Source organism: Channa argus, chromosome 11 (assembly GCF_033026475.1).
Source record: "Channa argus isolate prfri chromosome 11, Channa argus male v1.0, whole genome shotgun sequence".
In the NCBI taxonomy this organism is placed as follows: domain Eukaryota; kingdom Metazoa; phylum Chordata; class Actinopteri; order Anabantiformes; family Channidae; genus Channa; species Channa argus.
This window is the reverse complement of record NC_090207.1, coordinates 17,972,388-17,998,018: the sequence shown is the minus strand read 5'-3', so window position 1 is coordinate 17,998,018 and position 25,631 is coordinate 17,972,388. Positions and strand designations below refer to the sequence as shown.

At 39.4% G+C, this 25,631-nt stretch overlaps 3 protein-coding genes across 9 annotated transcripts; 2 read left to right on the top strand and 1 right to left on the bottom strand.

Annotated features, from left to right (window-relative positions):
* Nucleotides 1–34: 34 nt before the first annotated feature.
* On the bottom strand, nt 35–3,534 carry ubl4a (ubiquitin like 4A). Its single transcript, XM_067521425.1, has 4 exons — nt 3,336–3,534; nt 1,393–1,498; nt 1,041–1,252; nt 35–805 (listed from the first exon to the last, which is right to left on the bottom strand). Exons 1-4 carry the CDS (start codon nt 3,381–3,383, stop codon nt 698–700), a joined length of 474 nt encoding a protein of 157 aa, XP_067377526.1. The 5' UTR covers nt 3,384–3,534; the 3' UTR covers nt 35–697.
* Nucleotides 2,950–11,661, top strand: prkg1l (protein kinase cGMP-dependent 1, like). Of its 6 annotated transcripts, XM_067521417.1 has the most exons (21): nt 2,957–3,021; nt 4,303–4,459; nt 5,051–5,243; nt 5,322–5,445; nt 5,633–5,799; nt 6,331–6,444; nt 7,933–8,038; nt 8,242–8,305; nt 8,635–8,712; nt 8,906–9,000; nt 9,162–9,227; nt 9,318–9,395; nt 9,495–9,591; nt 9,686–9,825; nt 9,929–10,018; nt 10,106–10,247; nt 10,331–10,494; nt 10,600–10,722; nt 10,970–11,032; nt 11,127–11,193; nt 11,275–11,661. In XM_067521417.1, exons 3-21 carry the CDS (start codon nt 5,054–5,056, stop codon nt 11,356–11,358), a joined length of 2,052 nt encoding a protein of 683 aa, XP_067377518.1. In that variant the 5' UTR covers nt 2,957–3,021; nt 4,303–4,459; nt 5,051–5,053; the 3' UTR covers nt 11,359–11,661. The 6 variants fall into 6 exon arrangements, 4 of the variants coding, with proteins under 4 accessions (XP_067377518.1, XP_067377519.1, XP_067377521.1 ...); XR_010915557.1 differs by having other exon boundaries at nt 2,950–3,021; nt 10,331–10,490; nt 10,600–11,032; nt 11,275–11,294; XM_067521418.1 differs by lacking the exon at nt 6,331–6,444.
* A 576-nt stretch (nt 11,662–12,237) lies between these two features.
* acsl2 (acyl-CoA synthetase long chain family member 2) lies at nt 12,238–25,564 on the top strand. 2 transcript variants are annotated; one of them, XM_067520412.1, is made up of 20 exons: nt 12,238–12,340; nt 17,717–17,952; nt 18,067–18,181; nt 18,347–18,411; nt 18,501–18,602; nt 19,189–19,288; nt 20,046–20,224; nt 20,328–20,360; nt 20,555–20,606; nt 20,763–20,836; nt 21,142–21,219; nt 21,307–21,441; nt 21,552–21,686; nt 22,173–22,341; nt 22,431–22,519; nt 22,598–22,714; nt 23,024–23,167; nt 23,276–23,377; nt 23,464–23,535; nt 23,643–25,564. In XM_067520412.1, exons 2-20 carry the CDS (start codon nt 17,719–17,721, stop codon nt 23,781–23,783), a joined length of 2,136 nt encoding a protein of 711 aa, XP_067376513.1. In that variant the 5' UTR covers nt 12,238–12,340; nt 17,717–17,718; the 3' UTR covers nt 23,784–25,564. The 2 variants fall into 2 exon arrangements, with proteins under 2 accessions (XP_067376513.1, XP_067376514.1); XM_067520413.1 differs by lacking the exon at nt 12,238–12,340 and adding an exon at nt 15,370–15,558.
* The last annotated feature ends 67 nt before the right edge of the window (nt 25,565–25,631 follow it).

Here is a 25,631-nt window from a genome sequence, read left to right as displayed (position 1 = left end):
TGATTGGAAGTAACTCAGAGGCGCTTTCAAAGAATCTAGTGACAACCGCTACCACTTTTATTCTCAAAATATAAACATAACAATTCACCTTTCTCAATCTTTACTTTTGACACCACTCAACATTTTAGCAAGTGAGCCAAGAGGAAAAGTTTTTTTTCATGTGCTTTAATGTCTGTATATATTTATATAAACATGGTATTTACAAATTATACAATGAACAAGTTAGTTTTGGGAATAAAACATGTATTACCACAAATGGTTACAGAGAACACCCAGCATTAAACACAGACTAATAAATACAGTCAAGTAGAAGTTAGTGTTCCCTGGGAGTTGTAGCAGCCAGAAATAATGTGAAACCAAAAGCATAATTGGATTCTTTTGTATTCAAATATGGTGTGATAAGGTCTTCTGCCATTACTATAAAAACAATGACAAGGACCAGTTCAAATTTGCCACGTTTTCTTATACAAGTCGTTTAGTTATGGATACGATGAAAAGCCGTATTGCTGAGATAACTGCTGAACAGTCAGTGTTATCCGTGTTCACCAAACCACACATTAGGCACACACCAGGGGCTTTCTGCAACAAAATGTAAACTGTATTTTCCATGTCTCACACTCTAAACACTGTATGCACCTTCCAGCACTGAGTGCTTCTTGAAGGACAATCACAAAAAGCAATTTCCAGCTAACCAGACTTAGTCCATGTATGATGTTTCCATGCCCTCGCTATCTGGGTGGAGCAGTCTTCCTGCTAAACGCTCAATGTCGTCCAGACTAAGCTGTCGAAGTGAGCGTTCATAGTCCTTGAAAGAAAAGAAATATCATTAAAGAACATCAAGTTAAAAATAAAAATCTCTAAAATTTTTTTTAACCTTTTTTGGTTTGAATACATTTTTTGTTAATTTTAGGCAAGCGTGGAGCGTTGAACATGTGTTTAGGCAAACATTTGAAACAAATTCCCACACCTATACATGTTAGTGTATAGGTGTTAGCCTCAGATTACATTGCCAAGTTGCAAAGATTCCTTAATAATAATACCTTAATAAGTTGTTCATGGACTTTTGCTGCATCTGCTGGACTGAAGTGCCTAGCAAGTATAGTGGAAACCATTTGCCACACTCCTCCATATGTTTTGCTAGTGCTGCTACCAGCAGCCATTCCCGAAGCTCCAGTCCTTTCCCCGACAGGACGGATTACAAGATTCAATTTAGCCTCCGGCCCAATGGAGTAATCACTGAGTCTGTGTTCATCTGAGAAAAATCAATGTAAGCAAATACTCATCAAAAAGGTAAACTATTTTAATTATTTCAAATATAAAAACAGACTGAGAGATTGATTTCAGTTACAGTTATGTACAATGGTTATGAAAAACTTGCCCATTGACAGTTACCTGCAAGTGCTTTCCCTTTATAAAGCAACCGCTGCTGATTTGCTGGTATGTTGAGTCGTTCAGACACAAGTTGTTTAACTGTGGAAACTTTTTCGTCTTCGGTCACCTAGAGGATCAACAATATAGTGATGTAGTTAACAGTACATGACCTTTGACTCGCTTTCAGATAAACCTTTAAGTATTCAAAGAAAAAAACTCATCAATAATTATTACTTTGTCTACACTTTACATAAAACCATTAAATGAGGCGTTTACACATTTGACACATTCACCCATACCTTGCAAAAACCATCTTTAGCATATTCATCCTCCATACAAAAAACAACCAAGTTATGAGTGTGGCATGGTATTATACTATTAAAGCAAAGGTAAAACCATGACATGATTGGGATCATTGATTTAGTTTAAAAGAAGAATTTAGTCACTTCTCTTCCGCTAAAAACAAAAAGTAGCCCAGTAAATAGGTCCTTCCCTATTTCGTAACTCAAAGTCTATGCAACTGTCTGTGCTAAATATTAGCCAATATTGTTCTTTAATAATTAACTCCACACAAAACCTTAAATTAACCTTATGTTAACACAGTAATCATATTAATAATTTTAATAAAAAAAGCTTTCAACTACATCCAATGGCTTTGAAAAGTACCTTCATCTGTCGCACACTATTGATTTAATTTTTAAACTTTCACCAATCAATACACAGTGAAATACCCACAGTGATTTAAAAAGCTAGATTTTTTTCTTTTTGGGTAAGTACAGGTTTCTCACACCTGCATTTTGGCTATTTAACCCAAAAGTCCTGGCAGAGCTTGTCAAGCTGCATCAGAATGGGTTGGACGCGTCTACGAAATTCCATCTGCAGGTCTCCACAAATTGTCTATAGGGTTTAAGTGAGGGCTTTTGTTAACAAACTCATTATCTTGGCTGTTTGCTTTGGATTCTTGTCATTCTGAAAGATAAATCCTCCTATCACAGCTCACACTCACTCTGGTGCAGGTTTTCTTCAAGATCCTCTCTGTATTCTGCTGTGGTCATCTTTCCCTCAGTGTCCCTGACATATACCCCCACAGTATTATGCTGTCCCTCACTATGCTTCACACAGAGATGGTATTAGCAGGTGATGAGCAGTACCTGGTGTTCACCAGTCACAGTATTTTGCCATGCTCTCAGATATCTTTGAATGCTGTGTGACAAACCCCAAATAGGCTGTCACACATCTTTTTCGTATGACTGTAAATTCTGACTTACTATGTTTTATTTCGTGTAGCTTGCACACAGTAAGCAGGGATCCAAAAAGAAGGCAGTTACAATTACTATCATTAATTATTTTTGAGGATGCTTATTAAAATGTACTTAAGATGTCTGGTGCTGAAATATGTAATAATACAATAATACAATCATATATTTGCTTGGGGCTGTGACTAACCTAAGGTTGCCAAATAATGTCAGAAGCTGTTATGAATACCGTTGAGTCAAGGAACGCTGGTTCCCGTTGTACATTATTAACCCAGCAAAACACTTTTTTCTAAACAGGCCGCTTTACTGACATATTAGCCCTGTGACTTTCCGCAGCTACAATGCCCAAATAAGGACTAACAGACCTGGCACAAAATATCGGCGTCTGAAAGTGGTAATGGAAATTAGCTAGACACAAAAGTGAATTAAGTCTGACAACGTTACATTGTCCTTCTCAGGGATGTGACTAGCCGTTATGAATTGACTTTAGCTTCAGTAACGTCAATTCATAACGAGGCAAAGGTGCCTTGTAAATTATGTTAAACCTCGGACATCATGTTTCGAGATTGCTTCATTTTAAAGTAGCTAGGTCAGCATGTGACACTGTCGGCTAACACGCTAACTTGCCTTTGAAGGCTAGCTAATGCTAACGTAAGGAAGCTAACGTTAACGGTCAGCAGTTAGCTGGCTCGGTGGTGTTTTGCGTACCTGTACACTACATTCTTTTCCTTGAAGCGGTTTCACGGTAAGGATCATTGTCGGTCAGACCTTAAACAGCAAACAATACGTTGAAAGGTTAAACTACAAATATCGCCAAGTAACGTTACTTTGCTAGGAAAAGATAGGGACAGGAGCTCCTCTCTTGTCAAAGGCCCATCTTCTTCTCCGCCTGTTGCTGCTCTGTGACGTTAGCGCCGCTCATCGGCTGGAGTGTGGTACGGCAACAAAACAAAAGAAGTGTTAGTTACAATGCAGAACTTGTGTTTTACCTTCGTCACAATTTAATCTAAATTGCAAGCATAGTCTAGTTAAAATTATTTGAGTTAAAATGTTTTAATTAAATGCACGGTTTCAGCTCTTCCCCCCACACGGCCACCTTCCCCATAAAAGATTGCTGCTTGTAAATACACTTTCTGTCCCACCGTAGTTACAAATTAAACTCGTATTTTCAGTAATATTATTATTACAAATTATAAGTTGCTTTTGTTTTTATTTTGCCTTCATACACATTAGATTAATTAAAGTAGGCTGCCTGTAGTAATTTACATTAATTTTCTTTAGGACTACAGTCACCATTAAATAATCAGCAGTGTACTTATTGGCGATTTATACGTGAGAAGGCAGTGACATGCGTCTATATTAAGACGCATTAGGCTGTCGACAAAGTGTTTGGGCCTCTTACAGTCATTATGTGCAAAACCCTCACAATTTAGGCTATGTGTACATCAGAATAGGCCACTGTGCTGTGTGCAGGAAAAAGCCTGTGATCAATGCACAAACACCTTCTATTATTTTTTCACGTGTTTCAGCTGTTGGGAGTAAAATTATTAACATTTACGCTCAGTTTGCTTCCAAACACCCTTAGACCCTCTGACCTAGTTGGAATCCAGTCGTCGCATTTATCATTACACCCTCCACTGTCTTGGTCATGTGATTGCCTGCTGTCTCTGCCCAGCCCCGTCCAGCCCCGAGCGAGAGAGGAGCATCCTGCACTGGGGTGGTTATAGGGGAGCTCGGCACCTGTCGAGCGGACTGTCTCCTGCCAAACAGAGACAAACCTTCTCAGGACAGGTGAGAAAGACTTCCACACAACGCCATACACGCTACATGCGGTAAGTAATTTGTGTGTGTGTGTGTGTGACGTGAAACACAGTAAGGTTTATTATTTTGCAGGGCAGAGCACGCATCTGTGTTTATAAACAGCTTATTCAGAACTCATAAGAGAGGCTGTTATTAGTGCCAATGGCTCCAGGTGTGTCTGAGACCCAAAATGGACTATATATTTTTCTTTCCATACTTAAAGAATGTGGGTGACTTTATAATGAGCGTTTTTTAATCTTCTTTTGCCTCTTTTGTATGATCGGCACATCTACTTCTTGGCCGTTATTTCAACAAGTTAATATTTAAATTACTTTTCCCATTAGGAATATAGTAGGAAGACCTAGGGCAGCATTAGAATACTGTAATGCTCAACTGCATTTGTTCCTGTGCAGTGTACTACCCCTGGAAGCCAAATAAAACATAAACATACTCCCCTGTGTATGCTGATAAATTAATTAATTTATTAATTAATTAAAATGTATATATTAATTTAAAAAATTTAAAAATTATATATATATACAGATTAATTAGAAAAAGGACCACCGAGATGTGGGTCAGCTGATATTGTACTGCAAAGCAGTTTTTTGACCTGGTGTTTACAGGACATGGGTACACTTCGGGACCTTCAATTTGCCCTACAACTAAAGATCGAGGAGCTTCGTCAGAGGGACACCCTAATAGATGAGTTGGAGCTGGAGCTGGATACAAAGGATGAACTTATTCGTAGGCTGCAGGAAGAACTGGATCGTTACAGAGCCACTGTCTCCCTCCCAGGACCGTCTACAGTCAGTGGAGGTACAGAAGATGCTGCCTTTATTTGTTAAATTTAACAGGTAGCAGACATGTTCAGACTTATTGTTTGTTTGTCTATAGCCTGCTCAGCTCAAGGTGAGGACCAGCCAAGAGCCAAAAGGAAGACAGTCATTTCTGAGCCCTTCACACTGAGCCCAGTGACTCTCGCTGTGGTTTCACACAGAAGCTGTGACAAAAGTCAGGCGTAAGAGTACACAGTGTTCGTCAGCTTACACCTGCTCTAACTGAAAAATATGTTGCTTGCTGCATGACTCAGAATTAATAAATATTTCTGATTCTTTTCAAACATTCTAGCCTATGAAACTACATTCATGTTGTTTAATAATTGCTATTGAATGTTACATTACTATCCTCTCTTCATGCTTGCTCAGGTCTCAGAGGTTGATTCAGGCAGCATTTATGAAAAATGACTTGTTGAAGAACCTCAGTGAGGGAGAAATCAGAGGCATCATCACCTGCATGTATCCTACCACCATCAATCAAGGCTGCTATGTCATTCAGGAGGGGACCAAGGGGGCTCAGGCTTATGTATTAGAGGGTAAATTATCTAATTATTGGAATCACTAACATTAATCATACTCGAGATATTTCCTTAAGATGAAAGGTCACCTGCTAAAATGATGAACAAAGTTTGATAAAATAATTTTTGCAGATCTATTTTCATCTTTAATCAGATAATCTGATGCTGCTCCCAAGTACAACAATGTGATAATTGCATGTTTGAGCCAAAAAAGAGGAGGCTCTTGAGGGAATAACAAGTGACCTACACTGATGTTTGGTGTTGACGTGTCATAGTAAGGCAGAAGAAACAGGAGGAAATGGGCTATGCTTTTCTCTAGTTGCTGATCACTGCTGATCACTGCTTTATGGCCCCCAGGGATCTTGGCAACATTTCTAATATAACCGCTCATAGTGAAGCTGCTCTTTCTTTTTCTATTGTCAACTTGTGCAGTTGTGGCCTTGGTTGGCTAGAAATGATACGTGTCTGTTTTTTGTACAGTACATCTCTGGCAGCTCTATGCATTATGCTCATGCTATATTTTTTCACTGAGTGTGTATTTGTTAACAGAGGGGAGGCTGGAGGTGACAAAAGATGGCCTGAAGATGCTCACAGTTGAGCCAGAAGATGTGTTTGGAGAGCTAGCACTCCTTTACAATTGCACCTACACCTACTCTGTCTCAGGTATAAAAGCATTGTGTTGGCATCTGGGTTTTAAATTTGCATGCAGCTAGTATAGATCTGTCACAGTGAAACACTACTAGAGTTTCCCTGTGATCATTTTTGATTTAGCGGGGGTTTAAATAATTCCTGTTTAAGAGACTGTCACAAGCAGGTAGATAACTGACAGTGGTCTTAGACAGAAGATATCTGTTGAATTTAAAATCAAAAAGCTTTGAGGTTGTAGACAACACCACAACTTCAAATGATATTCTTAGAGTTGTGGGGAATTTTAAACATTTTCAACTTTACTGGATAACCCCAGCTGTCAGGCCACATCTCCCTTACTGCTATTCAACGTGAACTAACTGAACTTTCACATATATTTACAAATAACATTTTCAGAAAAGTATATGACCTTTCCTTGCAATTGGATTATGACCTATCATATATTCATTTCTACTCCAAGAATTTGTCATATTGCATAGAAAATAGAAAGTGTGCTATCATTTCCTTCCAGCATCTGATCACAGAGACCTGTGGGAAAACTTTTTCAGCCATCGCCACGTGCATCTGACCTGGTTTCACAAATAAATTGCCTGTGGAAACAGCCAGGATCAGTATTAACTTGAAAAATCTGATTATTTACCTTGTTTGTGCTGTAAGCATTTCATTCCTTTTTTATTCTGCTTTCTTTATCTCGTAAACAGTCAGCGGTTTTAATTCACTGTTCTACACTATATGTCTGCAACAATGCTCACCTCATGTTGGGAGTCTGTCGTCCTTTGTTCCATGTCCATTTCTGTCAGCCCCTACCACTGGATCTGTTCAAAGCACACTGTTTATCTCCTTCCTGACCTGAAATTACTTTTTTCCCCCATTGTTGCAGTCTGAGACCACCAATAGGGCTTGGGTGATTTCTTTTATTGTGACAGTGATAAAGGGGCAGGTGAAAATGGGACATCATCATTAGGTCATGAAGGTTCAGGGTGGCAAAAGATAAACTGTACAGCAGAAAATGTCAGAAAATCCTCTTTACAGACCAGCAATTTACCTTTAAAATATAATTTCAGATGCAAATATATAGTAATGGCCAAAACTTGTATTTCATATGCTGCTTAATGGGATATATCCAAATGGGGGAATTGAGATATAATGGCTGTAATGTATTATTAGATGATGGCTCTAATTACACTGTCCAGAGGAAATTTACTTTCATTTGCAGGAAGCTTTAGTGAACTAATCAATATGTGTCATTATTAATTTACAACACCCTGTTTCATGCTCTATTATATTGAAAGAGGGTAATTTTAGCTAAGGGAGTCAGATTATTAAAAGTCCACTGTAACATTAATAAGCACTTATCGTATGCATTTTACTGACGTGCAGGTCTACTACAGTCTCTGCATCATCCTGTGCCTTTTTAAAACCTGCTTCTTGATTAGGCTATGAGCTCTAATGTCAATGACAAAAGCTTTATCACTTCTTCTGCCTTTGTGTTTGGATCTGCAGCACAATTGGACAGCAAGCTGTGGGTTATTGACCGCAGGAGCTACCAGACCGTTCTCACACAGCGTAGTCTCAAATGCCTTTCTCATTCAGTGGAGCTGCTTAGCAGGTAAACATCGCACCAATATAGTTCAATACACTTGGTTCACTGGGGTCATGATGTTTTGCAACCACAATGTTATCATTCCTATGATACCGTGTGGTTCTGAACATTGGTAGGCACCTATAAACTGCAGAAATGTTCAGTGAAACTGTTTTCTGTTTCTGTGGAAGATATTATAGTGTGTCTGCTTTGTACTTGTGTGTCTGCAGTGTTCCCTTCCTGCAGCCGTTGCCACAGGATGTCATCATGAAAATGTCTGATCTCATGAAGGAGGTAGAGATTACGTTCTTAAAAATGAAGCACAGTATTGTGTAACCATCCCTCATTCTTCAAACAGAAACCAGTCAATAGATTAGGTGTGCAGACAGAGGGAATACATGTAAACAGTCATGTTTACTGACAACCACTCTTCTTTCTCTATTTCACCTTCCTTTGTGCAGCTTCAGATAGCAAGCAGGTGCAGTGATGGCTTCAGAATGAATCCTTTATTGTTACTAGCCCTCATCTCTCTGTGTGTAAGAGAGCTGCTTCTTTTTCTTTTTTCTCATCTTCTTTTTAAATTCTTTTCCACTCTTTGCTCTTCTGTTGTTTGTCTTCCATAGGCACACTACACGGAAGGTGACTACATTAGTCGACAAGGGGCCACAGGAGACACCTTCTATATTATTAGCAAAGGCCAGGTAAAGATTTATGTTCTTCGTCTACTGAACAGATGAAATGAGGCTTTCAGAGAAAAAGATTTAGAAGGTGGAGGACAAAGTGTCAGCACAGCTTTAGAAATTGCTTTATGATGGAGATAATTGACTTTGGTACTTTTCTACATTGCTCTTTACTATTACCTTTTTCATTATCTGTCTCCTTTGAATTTGCCAGGTAAAAGTGAGTGAAAAGAGGCCAGGCCACGAAGATCAGATAGTGCTTTTTAAGCTCTCTGAGAAACAGTGGTTTGGAGAAAAAGCTCTTTGGGGGTAAGTAGGAGGAACAAATTCACTCTCTAAAGATGCTGTAAAGGCAAATTACGCATATGGTTCAGCAGCTTCTATGAAAACATGTCATGTCATTGGTGATTTTAATTTTTTAATATTATTTGATTTTTTTTCTTATGAGATTTTCTTGACCCTGTCTTTAGAGAGGATGTTCGAAATGCGAATGTGATTGCTGCTGGTGAAGTTACGTGCTTGGTTATAGACAGAAAGTAAGTAATTTGTGTTACTGAAATTAACTGCAATGTGTGCAGTGTATCCTATACAGATTTGGAGAGCATTTGTGTACTTCTGTGTTTCAGGACCTTCAAAGACGTCATAGATGGGTTGGCATTTGACTGTCACCATGAGATGCAGCAAAGCCATGAATCCAGGGTCGAGTTAGGAGTTTTTCAGTATTATTTTCAATGAGAATTACATGTTATTTGCACTCACAGAAAATTCCCATTATCAGCTCAACACTTTTTCTATGTGTGCAGGTTAAACAAGGATCCTACCCTCCTCTCATCCTCCACCCTAAGTGATTTCCACATTATTTCCACTCTAGCAGTTGGGGAGTTTGGTCACATAGACCTGGTAAGTGTTGACCTTACAGTAGCTCAGATCCCCAGGGCTGATGCCTACTTGAGATGTTTCTCTAATGCACTCTTTTGATTTTCATCTCTGTCAGGTGCGACTAAAGAGCAACACCAAGTGTCTTTTTGCCATGAGGGTCCTAAAGAAGAAGCTGATCCTCAGCAACGGTCAACGAGAGCACATCCTGAGAGAAGGGCGTATCCTAATGGAAGCCCATTGTCCTTTCATAGTCAGGTGTCTGTTCTTCAACGGTATTTCATGAGGATTGTTGCGACTTCTTAGGAGGTTAATGATTCAAAAACATCTTAAATGTTTGTTTGTTTACTTTTGATCACAGGATGTATAAAACTTTTATAGACAGCGAGTGCCTATACATTTTGACGGAAGCTTGCCTTTGTGGGGATTTATGTAGTGTTCTTAAGGAGAAGTAAGTCTTTTTATACTCTTTTTGCTCGTATTTCTATGCACTGGTTCAGTGTGACTTTTGACTCATCACATCTGTGTACTGTTTCAGAGGGACTTTGGATGAATGCAGCACCAGGTTCTACACAGCTTGTGTTTTGGAGGCCCTGAACTTTCTTCACTCTCGAGGTGTCATCTATAGAGATCTCAAACCTGAAAATGTGCTACTGGATGAGCATGGTTATGCCAAACTGGTACTTTAATCTGTTACACAGTTCACATTTTTAGTGACCCTTTTCAATTTTAAAAATTTAAATGTATTTCTATACTTTTGTAGATTGGTTCGAGATGTCTGAAGAGGGTTGAGGTTGGTAAGAAAACCTGGACATTCTGTGGTACGCCAGGCTATATGGCACCTGAAATCATCTTAAACAAAGGCCACAGTCTATCTGCTGACTTCTGGTCACTGGGCATTTTTGTGTTTGAACTACTGAGCGGTGGGTGAGTTTTACAGTTTAATGCAACCAAACCACACTTTTAAAGTTCAGTTTTCCAGCTGTAGATGAGTGATAAGTGATAATAATTGACTTATGTTTATCTTGCAAGGCTCGCGTTCAGTGGCTCTGACCCAATGAAGATTCTCACTGCAACCATTCATGGTATCGATCAAATTGACTTACCCAACACCATCAGCAAAAGTGCCTCCAGTCTTATAAGGAAACTGTGCAGGTGATAGCTATCGACACCTTCCTAAAGCCCTTTCACAGACATCAACAGCCACACTCTGCCTGTCTCACTCTGTATTATATTAAATTTAGACCCTTCCAACCCCAGCACACAAACAGGAGCAAATTAAGAAATGATGCAGGTGTATTGGATGTGACCTGTGCTGTGACACCTTCTTTTGAGAGACCAGTATGATTATTAATTCATAGTGTATTTATTTGTGTGTTTTCTTTCGCACTCAATCACCAAGGACCAATCCCTCAGAGAGACTGGGCAGTCTGAGAAATGGGGTCAAGGACATTGAAATGCACATGTAAGATTACAGGTTTATTACACTATAAAGAAAACAATGAAGTCTGTGCTTAGAAACATGGTTTTATAGATTGTGATTCTCTGTTTTTATTTAGATGGTTTGAAGGATTCAAGTGGGAAGGACTTTGTAAAAGAACATTAACCCCTCCGGTAATTCCCAAGGTAAGAAACATGCAACACTTTTAGAAATAAATAGATCTACTTTACATGCCTGATTTTATTTTTCCGTACACTGTCTTTTAGGTAAAGAGTCCTTCGAACACCAGTACGTGTGGTCATTACACAAAGGACTCAGTGGAGCTGTGCACAACATGGGATAATTTCTAATGAATCAGTTATGACCTAAAAAAAAAGAAAGAAAACCCTGACAATTATTCATTTCTTTCAGGTTTACTCATCATAAATAAATCACTGGCTTCAGGTTTACTTACTTGCTGTCATCAAAAATTACTTTTCAGCCAAGAATATTTGCTACAATGTCAGTAGCTGCTGAAGTTGTCTGATCAACAAGCTATGCTGCCTACTGTGTTGAGCTCAGACTGTTTATGATGTAAAACCTTGGTTTTGGTGATGTCACTGCAGCTTCACATAACTCAATAAACAAAAAGAATGCATTACACAGTCTCCAATTTTCAGTCTTCCAGTAACTTTCACTTTTAGGGATTGTACGTTTACGGTCACGTTTTGATCTGTTCCTAAAACACATGAAGATAATTGCGAGGTGACGTCAGACTCAGCACAGACTTGCAGTAAATTGTCAAGTCACAGAAAAGGAGAAAGACAGGATGTTTTGTTATTTCAACTTCAAAATGATATCCCCAAATTAAAGAGACGTTATAACGTGGACCTGGTGAGCCAGAGTGGAATGACCACAGTGACCCAATCTGTGGTATTGATATGAGAAAGATTTCATTGAAAAAGCATCATTTGAAATAAAAAAAATCCAACAGTAATTGAGAAGTGGAAAATCAGAAATACCAAAATAAGGGATACAAATAACTAATGGTTTTAAATTGTATTTAATTTTCAGTCATTGCCCACAACAATTCTTTCTATATTTACTTTCTTGGCATAGTTTCTGACTTATAATGATAGTAAGAGAACAATATTAATTGTATGTGATTTCCAGTTACAGCTCCTTTACGCGTTCTGTCAAACTGCAATCGATTATTTTGAAGGTATTGACCGGAAATAAGCGCGCATTGTTCGAAACTTGACGCGTGGACAGATTTGGATCTATCTGCAGCTGCAGTTTTAACTAAAGAGCGCAATCTAAGGAAGGTTGGAGGCCCGCATTTTGCTATTTTGGGTAAGTTTCATTTAGTCTTTTTTTCTTTCTTTGAGTACAGGTTTGTTTTCAGTTCGACTTGGACACACACAAAGTACCAATGGCCAGACTTCGATCTAAAAATAAGAAAAGTTTGGCATCAGACCACGGAGGTTCCAGTCCTCCGAGCTGAGAGTTTGTCTGGAGCAACGTGTAAGTGAATCAACCTGCTGAGCTGTTGCATGAAGTTTTAAACGCCTCGGTTTTGCCCTGATTGGCCAGTGTCTGTGAGAGAGAGGCTAAAATCACAGTTCACTGTAATGCTGCTCCCTCAACACGGTCAATGAAAGGATTCTTATGGTCTGGGTGAGATTTATTTGGGAATTGTGCACATCCTAGCGTTACGGTCGCCAAAGAAAATAACCAGATCACTGTTTGCACACATCGTGGTATAGATTGTAACATACTAAATAAGTCTAAATAACCTGAAATGACTTTTGGAGTTAATTGGAGCGATTTTAATTTGTGTTGATTTGACAGAAAGGCACATACCTGTTGATAGAAAGGCTCCACGGTTCACACTTCAAGTCAAGACAGAAAGCTAATCATGAAGTACAAGAACCGCTCTCTGATAAAAGCTCAGAGGCACACTGCTATGGAAGAAGTTTGGAATCACCAGGACTTTTCTCTAGAGTTGCCTTCAAGCCAAACCAGTCACCAGGGACCTTGTTCAGATAACTGACCAGTACCCACATTTCTCTAAGAGCTTCACAACCTGACAGAAGGATAAACCTCTCCCTATGTTGCACATTTATCAGCCCTATATGTACAGGGGCAAGATGGTAGACATTTTGAGTAAAGACATTACAGCTTGGTTTGACAGCTGGACAGCTTTTTAAAAGCCTCTGGAATGCCTGTCCTGTCTAATGAGAAAAGTGAACCCTTTAAACTCCAACCAAATGCCATCGCTATGGTGAAGTGGGTGCTGGCAGCTGCACATACAGGGAGAATCTTCAGAACTGAAGAAACGATGAATGCAAACGCATACAGACTTGTCGTAAGAAAACCTGATTGAGACCTGAGACTGGGACAACATCTATCAGCATTACAATGATCTTATTGTACAGCCAAGACAACGATGGAATGGCTTCGGGACAAATCTCTGATTGTCCGAGTGGGCAAACCAAATGACCGACTTAATCCTTATAGATCATCTGTGGAAAGACCAGAACGTGGCAAATATCGGATGCTTCCCATCCACCCTGAGCTTGAGAGGATCCACCAGTTTATTGAGTGTAGAGTGACTGGAAAAAATGTAAAATTAAAGTTACAAGTACAGAAAATGTGCAGCAAGTGAAGGGATTGAAAACATTTGAAGCCACTGTATGGACTTAAGTCACAACTGTTAGATTGAGGTTTGAGACCAGCGCTTTTCATTATGATCAGTGTTTACTGTATTGTTTAGCCCAGGCAACAGCATGGAATCTAAAGCACTAAATAAGCAAGTATTTCTCAAACTGTTCTAAATTTTGTGTTTAGTTGAAGAGACCTGAGTAATTCCTTCTTTCAAACTAGGTCAGTGATCAATTATGACATGTTTTTCCGACTACCGGAAGTTTAAAGGTACTTCCCCACATATTTATTTAAAATTAAGTCTGTAACACAAAGAGCATGCAAAGAGTGAAGGGAGCTTAATACTTTCTGAAGCCAATGTATACTGACCTCATTCTTTAAAAGAACTGGGGTGCACTTATGTGTAGCTGTTAACTTAGGCACATTGCTGTGGTATTTTGTCCCCGATCCAAGCCAGGCATAATTATGGTTGGAGAGTTTTCTGACATTCTTTTTTCAAATTGAACTCATGTCCATATCTTTGGCAGACGCCTGTTTAGTTTTGTTTTTCTTCAATTTTGTGTTTGAGCATTGCATGTTTTATGTCTGCACCTTCAGATATTCAGAGGCATGAACATGTTTATAGTTGTTCACATGGCTAAACGCCAGCTCCCTGCCATCCTCTGTGAGTGATGGTTTACAGTGTACTGTACGGCAGCTGAGACTGGAGTACCCAGTCATGTAGGTCTGGGTGATGTGCCATGGTGCACAAAGACCCTCACTGATTCAATGGGGCCTATGACATGTTCTACCAGAAAAGCGAAATATTTCATGATTACCCTTGAATTGTTATAGAGAATGATCTTGTATGTGAAGGTTGCATGGTCTTTCTCCACTATTCTACAGCTGCAACCTCCTCCAAATACTCGGTGTGACTTGGTTTGCTTCTGTTCTTCTTTTCTGTCCTGCTCTTCACGCTTCACTAGGGAATCGCAGCCGGAAAACACCAGTGTGTTAATTTCTTTCTCTTATGCTGCCCAGCCAGCCTCACGTGTCCATCCTGTAACTCTCACCCCATCGCCGCTCGATCCATTCACATTGCTGGGCACATGGAAAATGTGCAGAGTTCATTGCCTCTCTCCCATTTAAAATGCAAAATGCTGTTGCCTCTCTCCTTTGCTGTCCCACCACCTGCAGTTTTGGGGTCAGGGGCCAGCATTCCCCTGCATGTCTCTCATCAACATAGAAGCCCTGTAGGCTACTGTTAGTCTGGCTGCTGAGTTTTAGATGGAGCAAGAAATCGAGTTCTCTTCTGTTGACTGTAAAGTCCATTCACCGAAACGAATTTGTTTATACATGGGCTTTACCTCACTGCGTTTATGTTCACATATTAATCCTTAACAACTGACTTCTTACTATGCCAAATAATAAAAGAACGTATTGATAAAACCATATAATCTCTGGAAAAATGTCCCTTAATGTCTCATCAACTGTAAAATACAATACCAAATTTTAACCTGGACAGTATAGTTATTTTTCCAGTGATACATTGAAAATAATGTAAAAAAGTTTTTTTTTTTTTTTTTTTTTTTATGCCAGTAATTTCTCACCACTCCTAGTTCACTTCACGTTCACTAAAATGTGGTGAACAATCAACAGTTTAAAGTTATAATCATAAATGGTTTCATGCCAGGTCTTTCTCAAAACCTGTTTTTTGGTTTCTGGTTTTGTACGTTAAAAATAGTATGTTGCTCTCTCCCTCTCTGTTTTACTACCTTGTCCAATGTGAAACCGCACCACTGAGTAATCTTATGTGCTCTAACATCTGTCTCTGCTTGTGAGCAGAAGTAAATGTGCACAGACATGCTGATTCCTGCCTGCCGTATCCCTGTGAACCTGCATTCCACTGTTTGTATGACATTTTCTGGGTAAGTCATAGCAGGGTAATTGCCATGTTTACACTATGTGCACCAAACATAAATTTAATCCGCTGTTTTTGTTCCGACGTCACTCCACTTGACGATGTGTGATTCCCTCACAAACACATCTCTGTCGTGTGTGTCGTGCTGTGAAATTGGCCCCCAAAAAATAGAAATTCAGGTGTGAACTGCCTGAACATTCAGGTTATTGTCTCCCAGCAGGGAGCCAACTGGCATTTGTTTGCCTTCTCTATATACTTTCACGTGTGTGTGCCATTTCTTTTGTATTGTGTCCTCCAGCGAGTAAAGGCTAGGATCACAAAGGTCCCTGCCTGGGCCTTGACAGTAGCCATTATGAATGGGAGTGAGAGAGGAGGGAGCAGTTGACAGAGGCAGAAGTAGACTGCAAGAAGCTAAAAAGTTTAACTTTCTAACATTTTAATATAACAAACCCTTTTGTTTTAGATTTTGTTTTAAGCAGTAGAAGGGCTCAAGGGGATGACTAGCTGCTTTGTCACTTTGGCAGGTGTAAAGTAGCAACTATGCAGCTTTTAATTCACATAGATTGATGCCTAGAGAAGAATAGGAATCCAATGAGGACAAATGGGGCATCACTTTGCTCATGCTGGGAACGGAAGCAGTGCAGGATTGGATGGTAAAGAGGAGGGAGGCGTGTGATATCACTCATTATCCCCTCTCCTATTGAGTAGTGGGGGTGAAAGTGGGTGAGAGGTTACGGGGTGGGGAGTGGATGTGGGAAAAGGAGACACTTGTTCAATGAGGTGAATTCCTTGTCTGGTTGAAGATGCAGTGGTGTGTTGGAATAGGTGAAATGAGCAGTTTTAAGAAGGAGGGTAGTTTTGGACTTGGTACGTGACTGAACAGTTTAAAATTGTAGATCGTTGCCTCTCCCCTTCCTTTTTTTTTCATTGGGTTTGATATGAACAATAAAGTCTTTGGCAGCATATCATGAAGTCGGGCCGTCCCCCTCACCCTGTCTCACCAGCAGCCTTTGCTACTCTACGTACCCCGAGTCTCTCACTCTCCCACCTTGTTGGATGAAAGAGTAGCACAACATGACTGAGAGTAACCTCAGTTCCTGCTTCTGTTAAGCCAATTGTTATTACTTTCTGGGGGCTCTCAGCTCCCCCCACCCAACACCGTACAGCTCAGGCCTTTTTTCTTCTCTTCTTTCTCTGTGTGTGGTGCCAAGTCTCTGGCCCAGTGTGGTTCAGCTTTTTAACCAGACTCTTCAGACTGGTATTTTACACTTTCAGATGTGGAATCATGTTTTTAAACACATTTTCCTTTTGGTCTTGCTGCATTTTCTGTGTGTCTGTTTACAGGCCTTATAAAAGAATGACTATGCATGTGAGAGGAAAGTTATATAAAGGGCTTTGTGGCTAAAGAGCTGCATTGCAATCTAAATGTTTCATTCCTTCATTGGATTCCCCCTAATTAATATGAAGCAAGTGTTGTACTACAGCTACTTCTTGATGTTAGAGTCATCTTAATGCATTGTTACCCATAAAAGCAGGGTTGCTAAGGTGATTAATTAGCTGATTGACAGAAAGTTAATCGATCAATATTTTTAGCTTCTTTTTTTTTTTCTTTTAAGCAGAAATGTCAGATTCTGGTTCCTTAAACGGGACCATCAGCTGCAGTCAATTAAGAATTAGCCTTTCCAACATGGTAACTCTGGCTCTGGAAGCTCTGAGCATGATTTATATTTTTTACATGTTTGCAGACTAAACGGCAATTAATTAATTTATATTTTTTATTAATAATAAAGTATAATTCAATAATAATTAATTGCAATTCTACAAACATGGCCAATTACGTTGGTACCCCTGCATCTCATTGAAACAATGCCATTTGTCCCTCTTCTAAAGGGCCTGAACAAAGTAATTAATACCCCTAAGAAGTGGTGATGCTGAAAATAAATATTTTAAGCAGACTGTTGTCTTCAATTAGTGTCACATTGTATGTCATTCCACCTGTTTGGATTGAAAAAAACTGCTGGAGCTCTGTCCTCTCTGCAGGTCATGATTCCTTCCACCCAGATAATCATACTTGCTGTTGTGGTGCTGCTTACACTCTGTAATTTTGTAAGTTGAATGCACATATTCCTTTCCTTCTGTTTCAGTGAGTATTTTTTTTTTCTCAGTTATGCATTTCCAGGAGTGGTTACGGTCACTTCGCACCAGTGCTGGACTGAAAGGGTCTGAATCAGATGACTTCTGGAGTCTTCTACCATCTCTGCCTCTGTCCTCCCTGTCTCTGTCGACCTCCTCTCTGCTGGGTTTAGGAGCCCTTGCCTCCCTCACCGCATACTGGTTGGTGACCCGTCCTAGACCCATGCGTCCTCCCTGTGATCTGCAAGTCCAGTCTGTAGCTGTCAACGTGAGTGGATCAGCTTGGCGCTTTGCATCCAAATGTTTAGACTCATTGTTTAAAGCACCATAAGTCATGGAAGCAGTTAATCAAGGTGTTTGATAGTGAAGGTATTTGTTGTAGGGAGATCCCAGCTGCAGGCGATCTGCCCTTCTTAAAGATGATTCACTGCTGGATTTTTACTACGAGGACACCAGGACAGTCTATGACATGTTCCAGAGAGGCCTGAAGATCTCAGGTGATGACAGTGGACACTTTCAGAATACTCATCTGTTAAACACTGAAATCAATGTTAATGACACTGAAATAATGTCTGGTTAAAATATGTTTTCTAATTAGTTCAAATATAGACAACAGTATATATTAACACTTTTAAATGAGACGGCTGTCTTGTGTCTTCAAGGAAATGGCCCTTGTCTTGGCACCAGGAAGCCAGGTCAGCCCTACAAGTGGATTTCCTACACTGAGGTCTGATATATTTTAGTATTTGATCCTTCATTTCCCTCTCTGTTATTTGTTACCTTCTTTGTGTGTTCACGTTGCGTCTCCAACTTTAGGTGGCTGAGCGGGCACAGGTGCTTGGCTCTGGTTTGTTGGCTAAAGGCTGCCAGCCAAACCCGGAGCAATTCGTTGGCATTTTTGCACAGAACAGACAAGAGGTACGCACTCTGCCCTGAGAAATTTGCAGGCTTTGAATTGTTCATCATTAATCAAAACAGTTTATCAGGTTTGGTTTTAAATAGTATTTTATCTGCATCATATCCGTATATTCTCAAACACAGACCCCCTTAGTGGTTTGGGAAGGATCATGTTACCCCTGGAGCACAGGATCTCACTGTTTGAACATCACAATATGATGTTTGTTGCCTGTTTCTGTCCTTAAAGTGTATTTGCACTTACTGCTATTGAGAGCAGAGTGCCGAAGGAGAATGTGGGTCTCCAGGGCAGCTAATAATAGAGCATGTCTGCTCCCAAAATAATTTTTTAATATATCCGTCAGGCAAGTCCATTTCTTTGATTCCTGCATAGAGTGAAAGATAATTTTCTGCTCCATCAGAGCTTTTAACCTCTCATCAGACAGTCTGTACACAGAGAGGGTTTTTTTAAGTGGTGTTCTATAAAACTGAAATGCATGATAATGTAGATCAAAATAAGTAAGTCCCTAATGTTTAGATTTCCAACTTGACAGTGACAAACTGGAAAGAAGTCTAACTGTGTTTCTTTATCTCCCTCTGCTGGTGGCAGTGGATTATCACTGAGCTGGCCTGCTACACTTACTCCATGGCAGTGGTGCCTCTGTATGACACACTTGGGATGGAGGCCATGGTCCACATACTTAACCTGGGTAGGAGAAGCTGCATGTAGAAAAAAAACTATAACACTATCAATCACGTGTCTAATGGGGTTTTTAAAGGAAACACAATTTTCTCATCAGAAAACCCCATTTTGGGCTCATCTGTGAGCCTCCCATGTCAAATCAGTCTGGATCTGGACGATCCTTCTTCTGGAATATGTTTTTGCAGACTGTATATTTGTGACTCCAATCAGAAACATGCAAAATCTTCGAGACTATAATATACCATTAAATATACATTATGACGGAAACAGCAGTGTTAAAAGTACTCAAACTCTATACTATTTGTAAAGTTAGTATATATAAACAGTCATATAATGACTGCTATGGGGTTGGAAGTGGGGGAAGAAAGTAATTTATTTATTTAAATGTTGCTGCTTTTTAAATTATAATTTCTCCTGCTTTGGAACTGCTAACATTTCACAGACACTGCTTTGTAAAAAGGGTTAAAAGTTTAAAAGAAGCAGAAGATGACAGTACTTTTTTTGGTTTATTGTGCATTTATGCGATTTTGACACACAGAGTTTAGAAATGGTGGATTTTGTATTTGGTGGTGCTTTTAAGACTAACTTTTCTTTTGTCTGAAAAAATGCTCTATGTTGGTTTAAAAAATGATTTCTCACTGCTCCTTTTCAATCTGTTATTTTGACAACTGATATGCTGTAACTGTAGTATTCTGTCACTCTATCTATGCATCGAGTCTTGTTCTGCGGTGACACCAGTTGATCTCATGTTGCTGTGTTCTTAGCGGAGATCTCTCTAGTGATGTGTGACCGGGAAGAGAAGGCGGTGTCTCTGTTAGAAAACAAGGAGAAAGGCGAGACTCCGAAGTTCTCCTGTCTGGTTCTCTTTAACGATTTTAGCGATGCCTTCGTGGAGAGGGCGAGGAAGTGCAAGGTGGAGGTTTTGAAACTGGAGCAGCTCATGGTGAGCAGCGTGGAGCACTAAATGTAGTTTGGATTTACATTCCTCCCCTTTAATCGGGTCATCAATGGTGATGTGTAAATTGACTCCTTTATCCACATCTTAGGACCTGGGAAGGCAAAACCTCAAAGATCCTGTGGTGAGTTTCACATACTTCACAGCATCAGACTGGTTTCAGTACAAGTCTTATCCCCCTCTAAATGCTAGGATGACAGTTTTATCATTGCTTCTGTCCCCTAAGATATCATTAACACTCACTTGTAAAAAGGACTTAAATTAAGAGTGGAGGAAGCCCGTTGTCATATTTTCATATTTTATTTCTGCCTCCTGTAGCCGCCCCAGCCCCAGGATCTGGCCGTGGTTTGCTTCACCAGTGGAACCACAGGTACCGTCTGATCTCATAAGTCTCTCCATAATTATCCTTCACTCACATCATTAGAGAATTGTCCTTCAGTGCCCACTAACAACCTCTCTTTATGGTACCACTGTAGTTTCCTTTGGTGTGTAGGGCACTGCAATAATGTCTTGTTTATTTATCCAGGGAAGCCCAAGGGAGCCATGATCACCCACGGCAACATTGCCTCCAACACTTCCTCTGTCATTAAGATCCTGGAGGTCTGTCTACACTTCCACCTCCTTGTCTAATTGCGAACAGCTTCCATCACTTCCCATCTACTTGTGTCTCTGTATCTCAGAACTGTCCCTCTCTCCTGCTGTGTCTAATGGTATGATTAATTGGGTGTTTGATTGTCCCTGTCACTGCAAGGTACTTTAACTAATTGCCCCTGTATAAAGATTCAGCTATCTTAACTGCTGTTGAAAAAAACTGCATGTTTTATTGCCTGGAAGGCTTCACCGTATGCTGCTACCTGAACTTTATGTCTCCCTTGTGCTTTGCTCATTTTTTTTTCTTCCTTTAGGGTTCGTTTGAAATCCAGCAAAAGGATGTGTCAATCTCTTACTTGCCGCTTGCCCACATGTTTGAGAGGATGATTCAGGTAGTTGATCCTCTTCTTGGATTTTTTATTTTTTTTCCCAATATGTGTTTATGTATAAACCCTAATTTAAGTAAATTTCTGTCACAGGTCTCTATGTTCTGCCATGGGGCCAGAGTGGGATTCTACCAAGGGGACATTTCTCTTCTTATGGATGACATCAAAACTCTCAAACCTACCTTCCTTCCTGTTGTGCCTCGTCTACTTAATCGCATTTATGACAAGGTCAAAAATACATTCACATCTTGCAGTATGCAAAGCCCTTTAAAAAAAAAAAAAAAACTCTTTATTGGTTATGTTTTTAAATATACACATTTTCACTGATTTCCATAAAGATCCTGGGTTCTGTGACCTCTCCGTTGCGACGGGCTTTGCTTAACTATGCTGTGAGGAGAAAGCAGGCAGAGCTTAGAAGCGGGGTTTTACGTAACAACAGCCTGTGGGACAAACTAGTCTTGAACAGGATTCAGGTCAGTTGCTGAAAGCTACATTTTTATTTCTGCCTTTTAAGTTTTTATTAACTATCTTTTAGCAGAACTCTTGTTTTTCATTGCTTTAAGGTGCTGTAGGTTGCTTACCCATTAGTCACTAGTCTTAAATGACATATTTTCCATTAATCCAGAGCTTTACAGTTGTCACTATTTATGTCTTATAGTATTTAGCACAGTGGCACAAGTAGACCAGCAGCTCTGCAGATTGTCAACAAATTTGTATCCAAACTTTACAAGAGAAGCACGACTAGTCCAACAACCAGTGCCAAATTCGCCCAGAGCATATTGGCCCTGTGGGAGTGTATTGGAGAAGCATGCACACAAGAACTGAAAGATTTTGGCTTAGTGTGACCAATGCAGATGGGAAAATTTGACCAAGGTTGAAACTGGTTAAAATGGAATAAAGCTTGTACCCTCAGTGTGATGGAAAATTCAACTTTTTTACATGCATTACTTCTGTTTCAGGCCAGCTTGGGAGGTAATCTAAGGTTTGGCCTGACTGCTTCAGCACCCATCTCCCCCACTGTGCTGTCCTTCCTCAGAGCCACTCTCAGCTGCCTTATATTTGAGGGTTATGGTCAAACAGAGTGCACTGCAGGCTGCACGTTTTCTATGCCAGGAGACTGGACCACAGGTAAGATTCGTAACTTTTTTTCCCCACTGACTTGCATGTGATTTTGTCCTTTTTCCTTTTCTCAGCGGGTGTGTTTCCCTCTCTCTCAGGTCACGTTGGTTCTCCTTTGCCTTGTGCTATGGTGAAGCTGGTTGACATCCCTGAGATGAACTACTATGCTAAGAATGGAGAGGGAGAGGTGGGGTACTGTGAAGATGCAGTCATACTATATATTTTACAACAATCTGCTACCTGCTGACACTTTTTCCTGTGTCAGATTTGCATCCGTGGCCCCAGTGTTTTTAAAGGCTACCTGAAAGACCCAGAAAAGACAGCTGAAGCCTTAGACAGCGATGGCTGGCTGCACAGTGGCGACGTGGGCCAGTGGCTTCCAGTAAGTATAGACACAATAATCAGCCTAAGGGTAGGTTCAGCTGGTATAAATGTTCCTTTATCAAAAATGAATTAAAATGAATCTATAATTAATTTATCAAGGATCATGTAAACATTTTCTCTGATAAAATCTTTCTTTTGCTATAACTGTTTATACACTTGACTATTTTAAAAGAGCATTAGTACCAGCTGAATGTGCATTCAATATTATGTTTGGGGAAAAAAAATCCTGTTTTACTGTTTTTGCCATTTCAAAATCTATTAATTCCTGTGAATTAGCCAGTGCATTTATTTGTTTGTCATCTGGCAGAATGGGACACTACGCATCATTGATAGAAAAAAGCACATCTTCAAGTTATCCCAGGGGGAGTACATCGCTCCAGAGAAAATAGAAAATGTCTACATGCGATGCTTTCCTGTTCTCCAGGTGTTTGTGCATGGAGATAGTTTACAGGTACAATGCATTAGCTAGTGTGATTCCTTTTCATTTCATCCATATGCAAAACATTTGGCCAGTAAAATGTTACATATTTGATTTTCTTTTGTATTTTTTTTTTATCAGTCTTATCTCATAGGCATAGTTGTCCCTGACCCAGAGGTGTTTGTGAATTGGGCAAAAGAGCAAGGTTTTGTCGGATCCCATGAGGAGCTGTGCCAGAATCCTGTACGTCAAATATCCTAATTAAAAAAAAAAATCAATGAACTCAACTATCGCATAGATGTAAAAACTGCTTTATTGACTTCCAACAGAATGTAAAGAATGCAGTTTTAGAGGACATGAAAGCTGTGGGGAAGGAAGCAGGGCTGAAGTCATTCGAACAAGTGAGGAGTCTCAGCTGACTGTTAACACATACTAGTAAAAAATTGCTCGATGCTAATCTTTGTACTATTGTGTTTAATTTCTGTCTCTTATCTCATTGTTGCTTAAGGTAAAAGACATTCACCTGCATCCAGAGGTTTTTAGTGTTGCCAATGGACTTCTCACTCCCACCCTGAAAAGCAGGCGTGTTGACATCCGCAGAGTCTTTCAGAACCAGATATCAAACATGTACAGCAAGACGGCCATTTAAAGGACTTCAGTTAGTAACTTGTGCACACAACACCCGAGAGTGGCTGGTGTCAGAAGTAGTGACAAAGCAGACAGAAAAAAATTTTAAATCTTCATTTAAAATATCTAATTGGATACATTTTGGATTATTGGTATTTTATACAGATGTAATAACACATCACATGAAAAGTAACACAGAATGGGATCAAACTATTTAGGTTTTTTTTTTTTTCTTCATTGTCACTGTTGTCCTTGTTTCCAATTCAGTGCTGTTATTTACTAGGAGCTCTTACTGGTAGATAAATTATTGTGTATATGTAGAGGAATGAATCATGCAACTCATTAGGTAACAGCCTAAAGCTATTTCATTAATGTTGCTGTATTTTTTTTTTTTTCCCTCATGCAAGGATTTTTAAAGGGAGACTGTTACTTGTAGATGGGATGTTGCTGTACTTAGAACTTGAATTAATTGTATGTTGTATTTTAGATCGTTGTATGAGCAGGATATACAGTGGTGCTTAAAAGTTTCTGAACTTTCTGCATTAATGTGACCCAAAATGTGATCACATTTTTAAGGAGATCCTAAAACTAGATAAAGGTAACCCAATAAACAAAACAAAAGGGAAAAATAAGTTAAAAAAAAAACTACATGTATATAGATTTGGGAACATTTTCTATTCTTTAATTTTTGTATGACCCCTTTTTAACTGATAATAATGATGTAAACTTCCTTCCACAATATTCCTATAAGGGTAAAGTTTAGAACTTTCCCTCTGCTAGTCCAAAAAATAACATTTTGTTTTAACCATTATCTGGTAGAACAACTTGATGATTGACAAAATGGTAGCAAACCATCCTGGTCCAGCACCAAAGCCGACCCAAGCCATGTTTCATAAATTCATAGAATAATATTCTTGTGCTGCAGTGCACTTTTTGGTTTCATTGAAGTAAACAAAACACACCTTTCTTTCAAACTACTATTTCTTCCAGTAGCCTTCTGGCTTTTCTACATGCATTGAAGAAACTGTTGACAGGCAGCAATGACTTTTATTATTGGTTTTTGGGTTGTTTTCTTTTTTTGGAAAGTAGTGGCTTCCTCCTTTATAGCTCTGCCATCCTCACCATCACTGGTGGACTCAGGAACACTGATATTATCCACTGCAAGAGAGGTCTTTAGTTTCCTAGATGTAGACTTACCAGACTAAGACACACTTTGCTCTTGGTGTGATCTTTGTTGGTTGGCTACTTTTAACGAGGGTAGCAATAGTGTTGACTGTTTACCATTTGTACAAAGTCTGCCTGACAGTCAGTTCGTGGACTTCAGTCCTTCCTTTGTAATGCTTACTGCTTGGTGAGCATCAACCACTCTTCTAAAGGTCTTCAGACAACCACACATTTTGACAAACCTGTACTGTCAAGAGCAGACTTTAATAGGGAACATTTTCCACCATAAATAACATAAATTTTTGCCTACTTTGTAAAATATAGTTTCCCTTTATTTAATTTTAGAAATCTGATATTTTTTTAATCGTGATATTCATTTTTATGCAGAAACAGAACATTCTAAGGAGTTCAAGAACTTTCAAGCGCTGCTGCTTGCTTTGTAACTGTTCCTAAAAGATAACATAAAACAGTGTGGGCAGGAAATGCTCCACCTAAAGCAAAACCATTAAAACTAATGAGGTTTTCAACCAGAAATAATTTGCAAAAAACGAAATAGCTGTAATGTAAGTGCTAGTTCTGTTGACGTGTCATCGGCACTAATTTCAGTGAAGTAAAACAGAAATAAAGATTTGTAATTAATCATGTGTGATTAAATTCTACACTTTTTGTCTTGTTTAGCAAAATCTTGACTTCTGAACTCTAAATA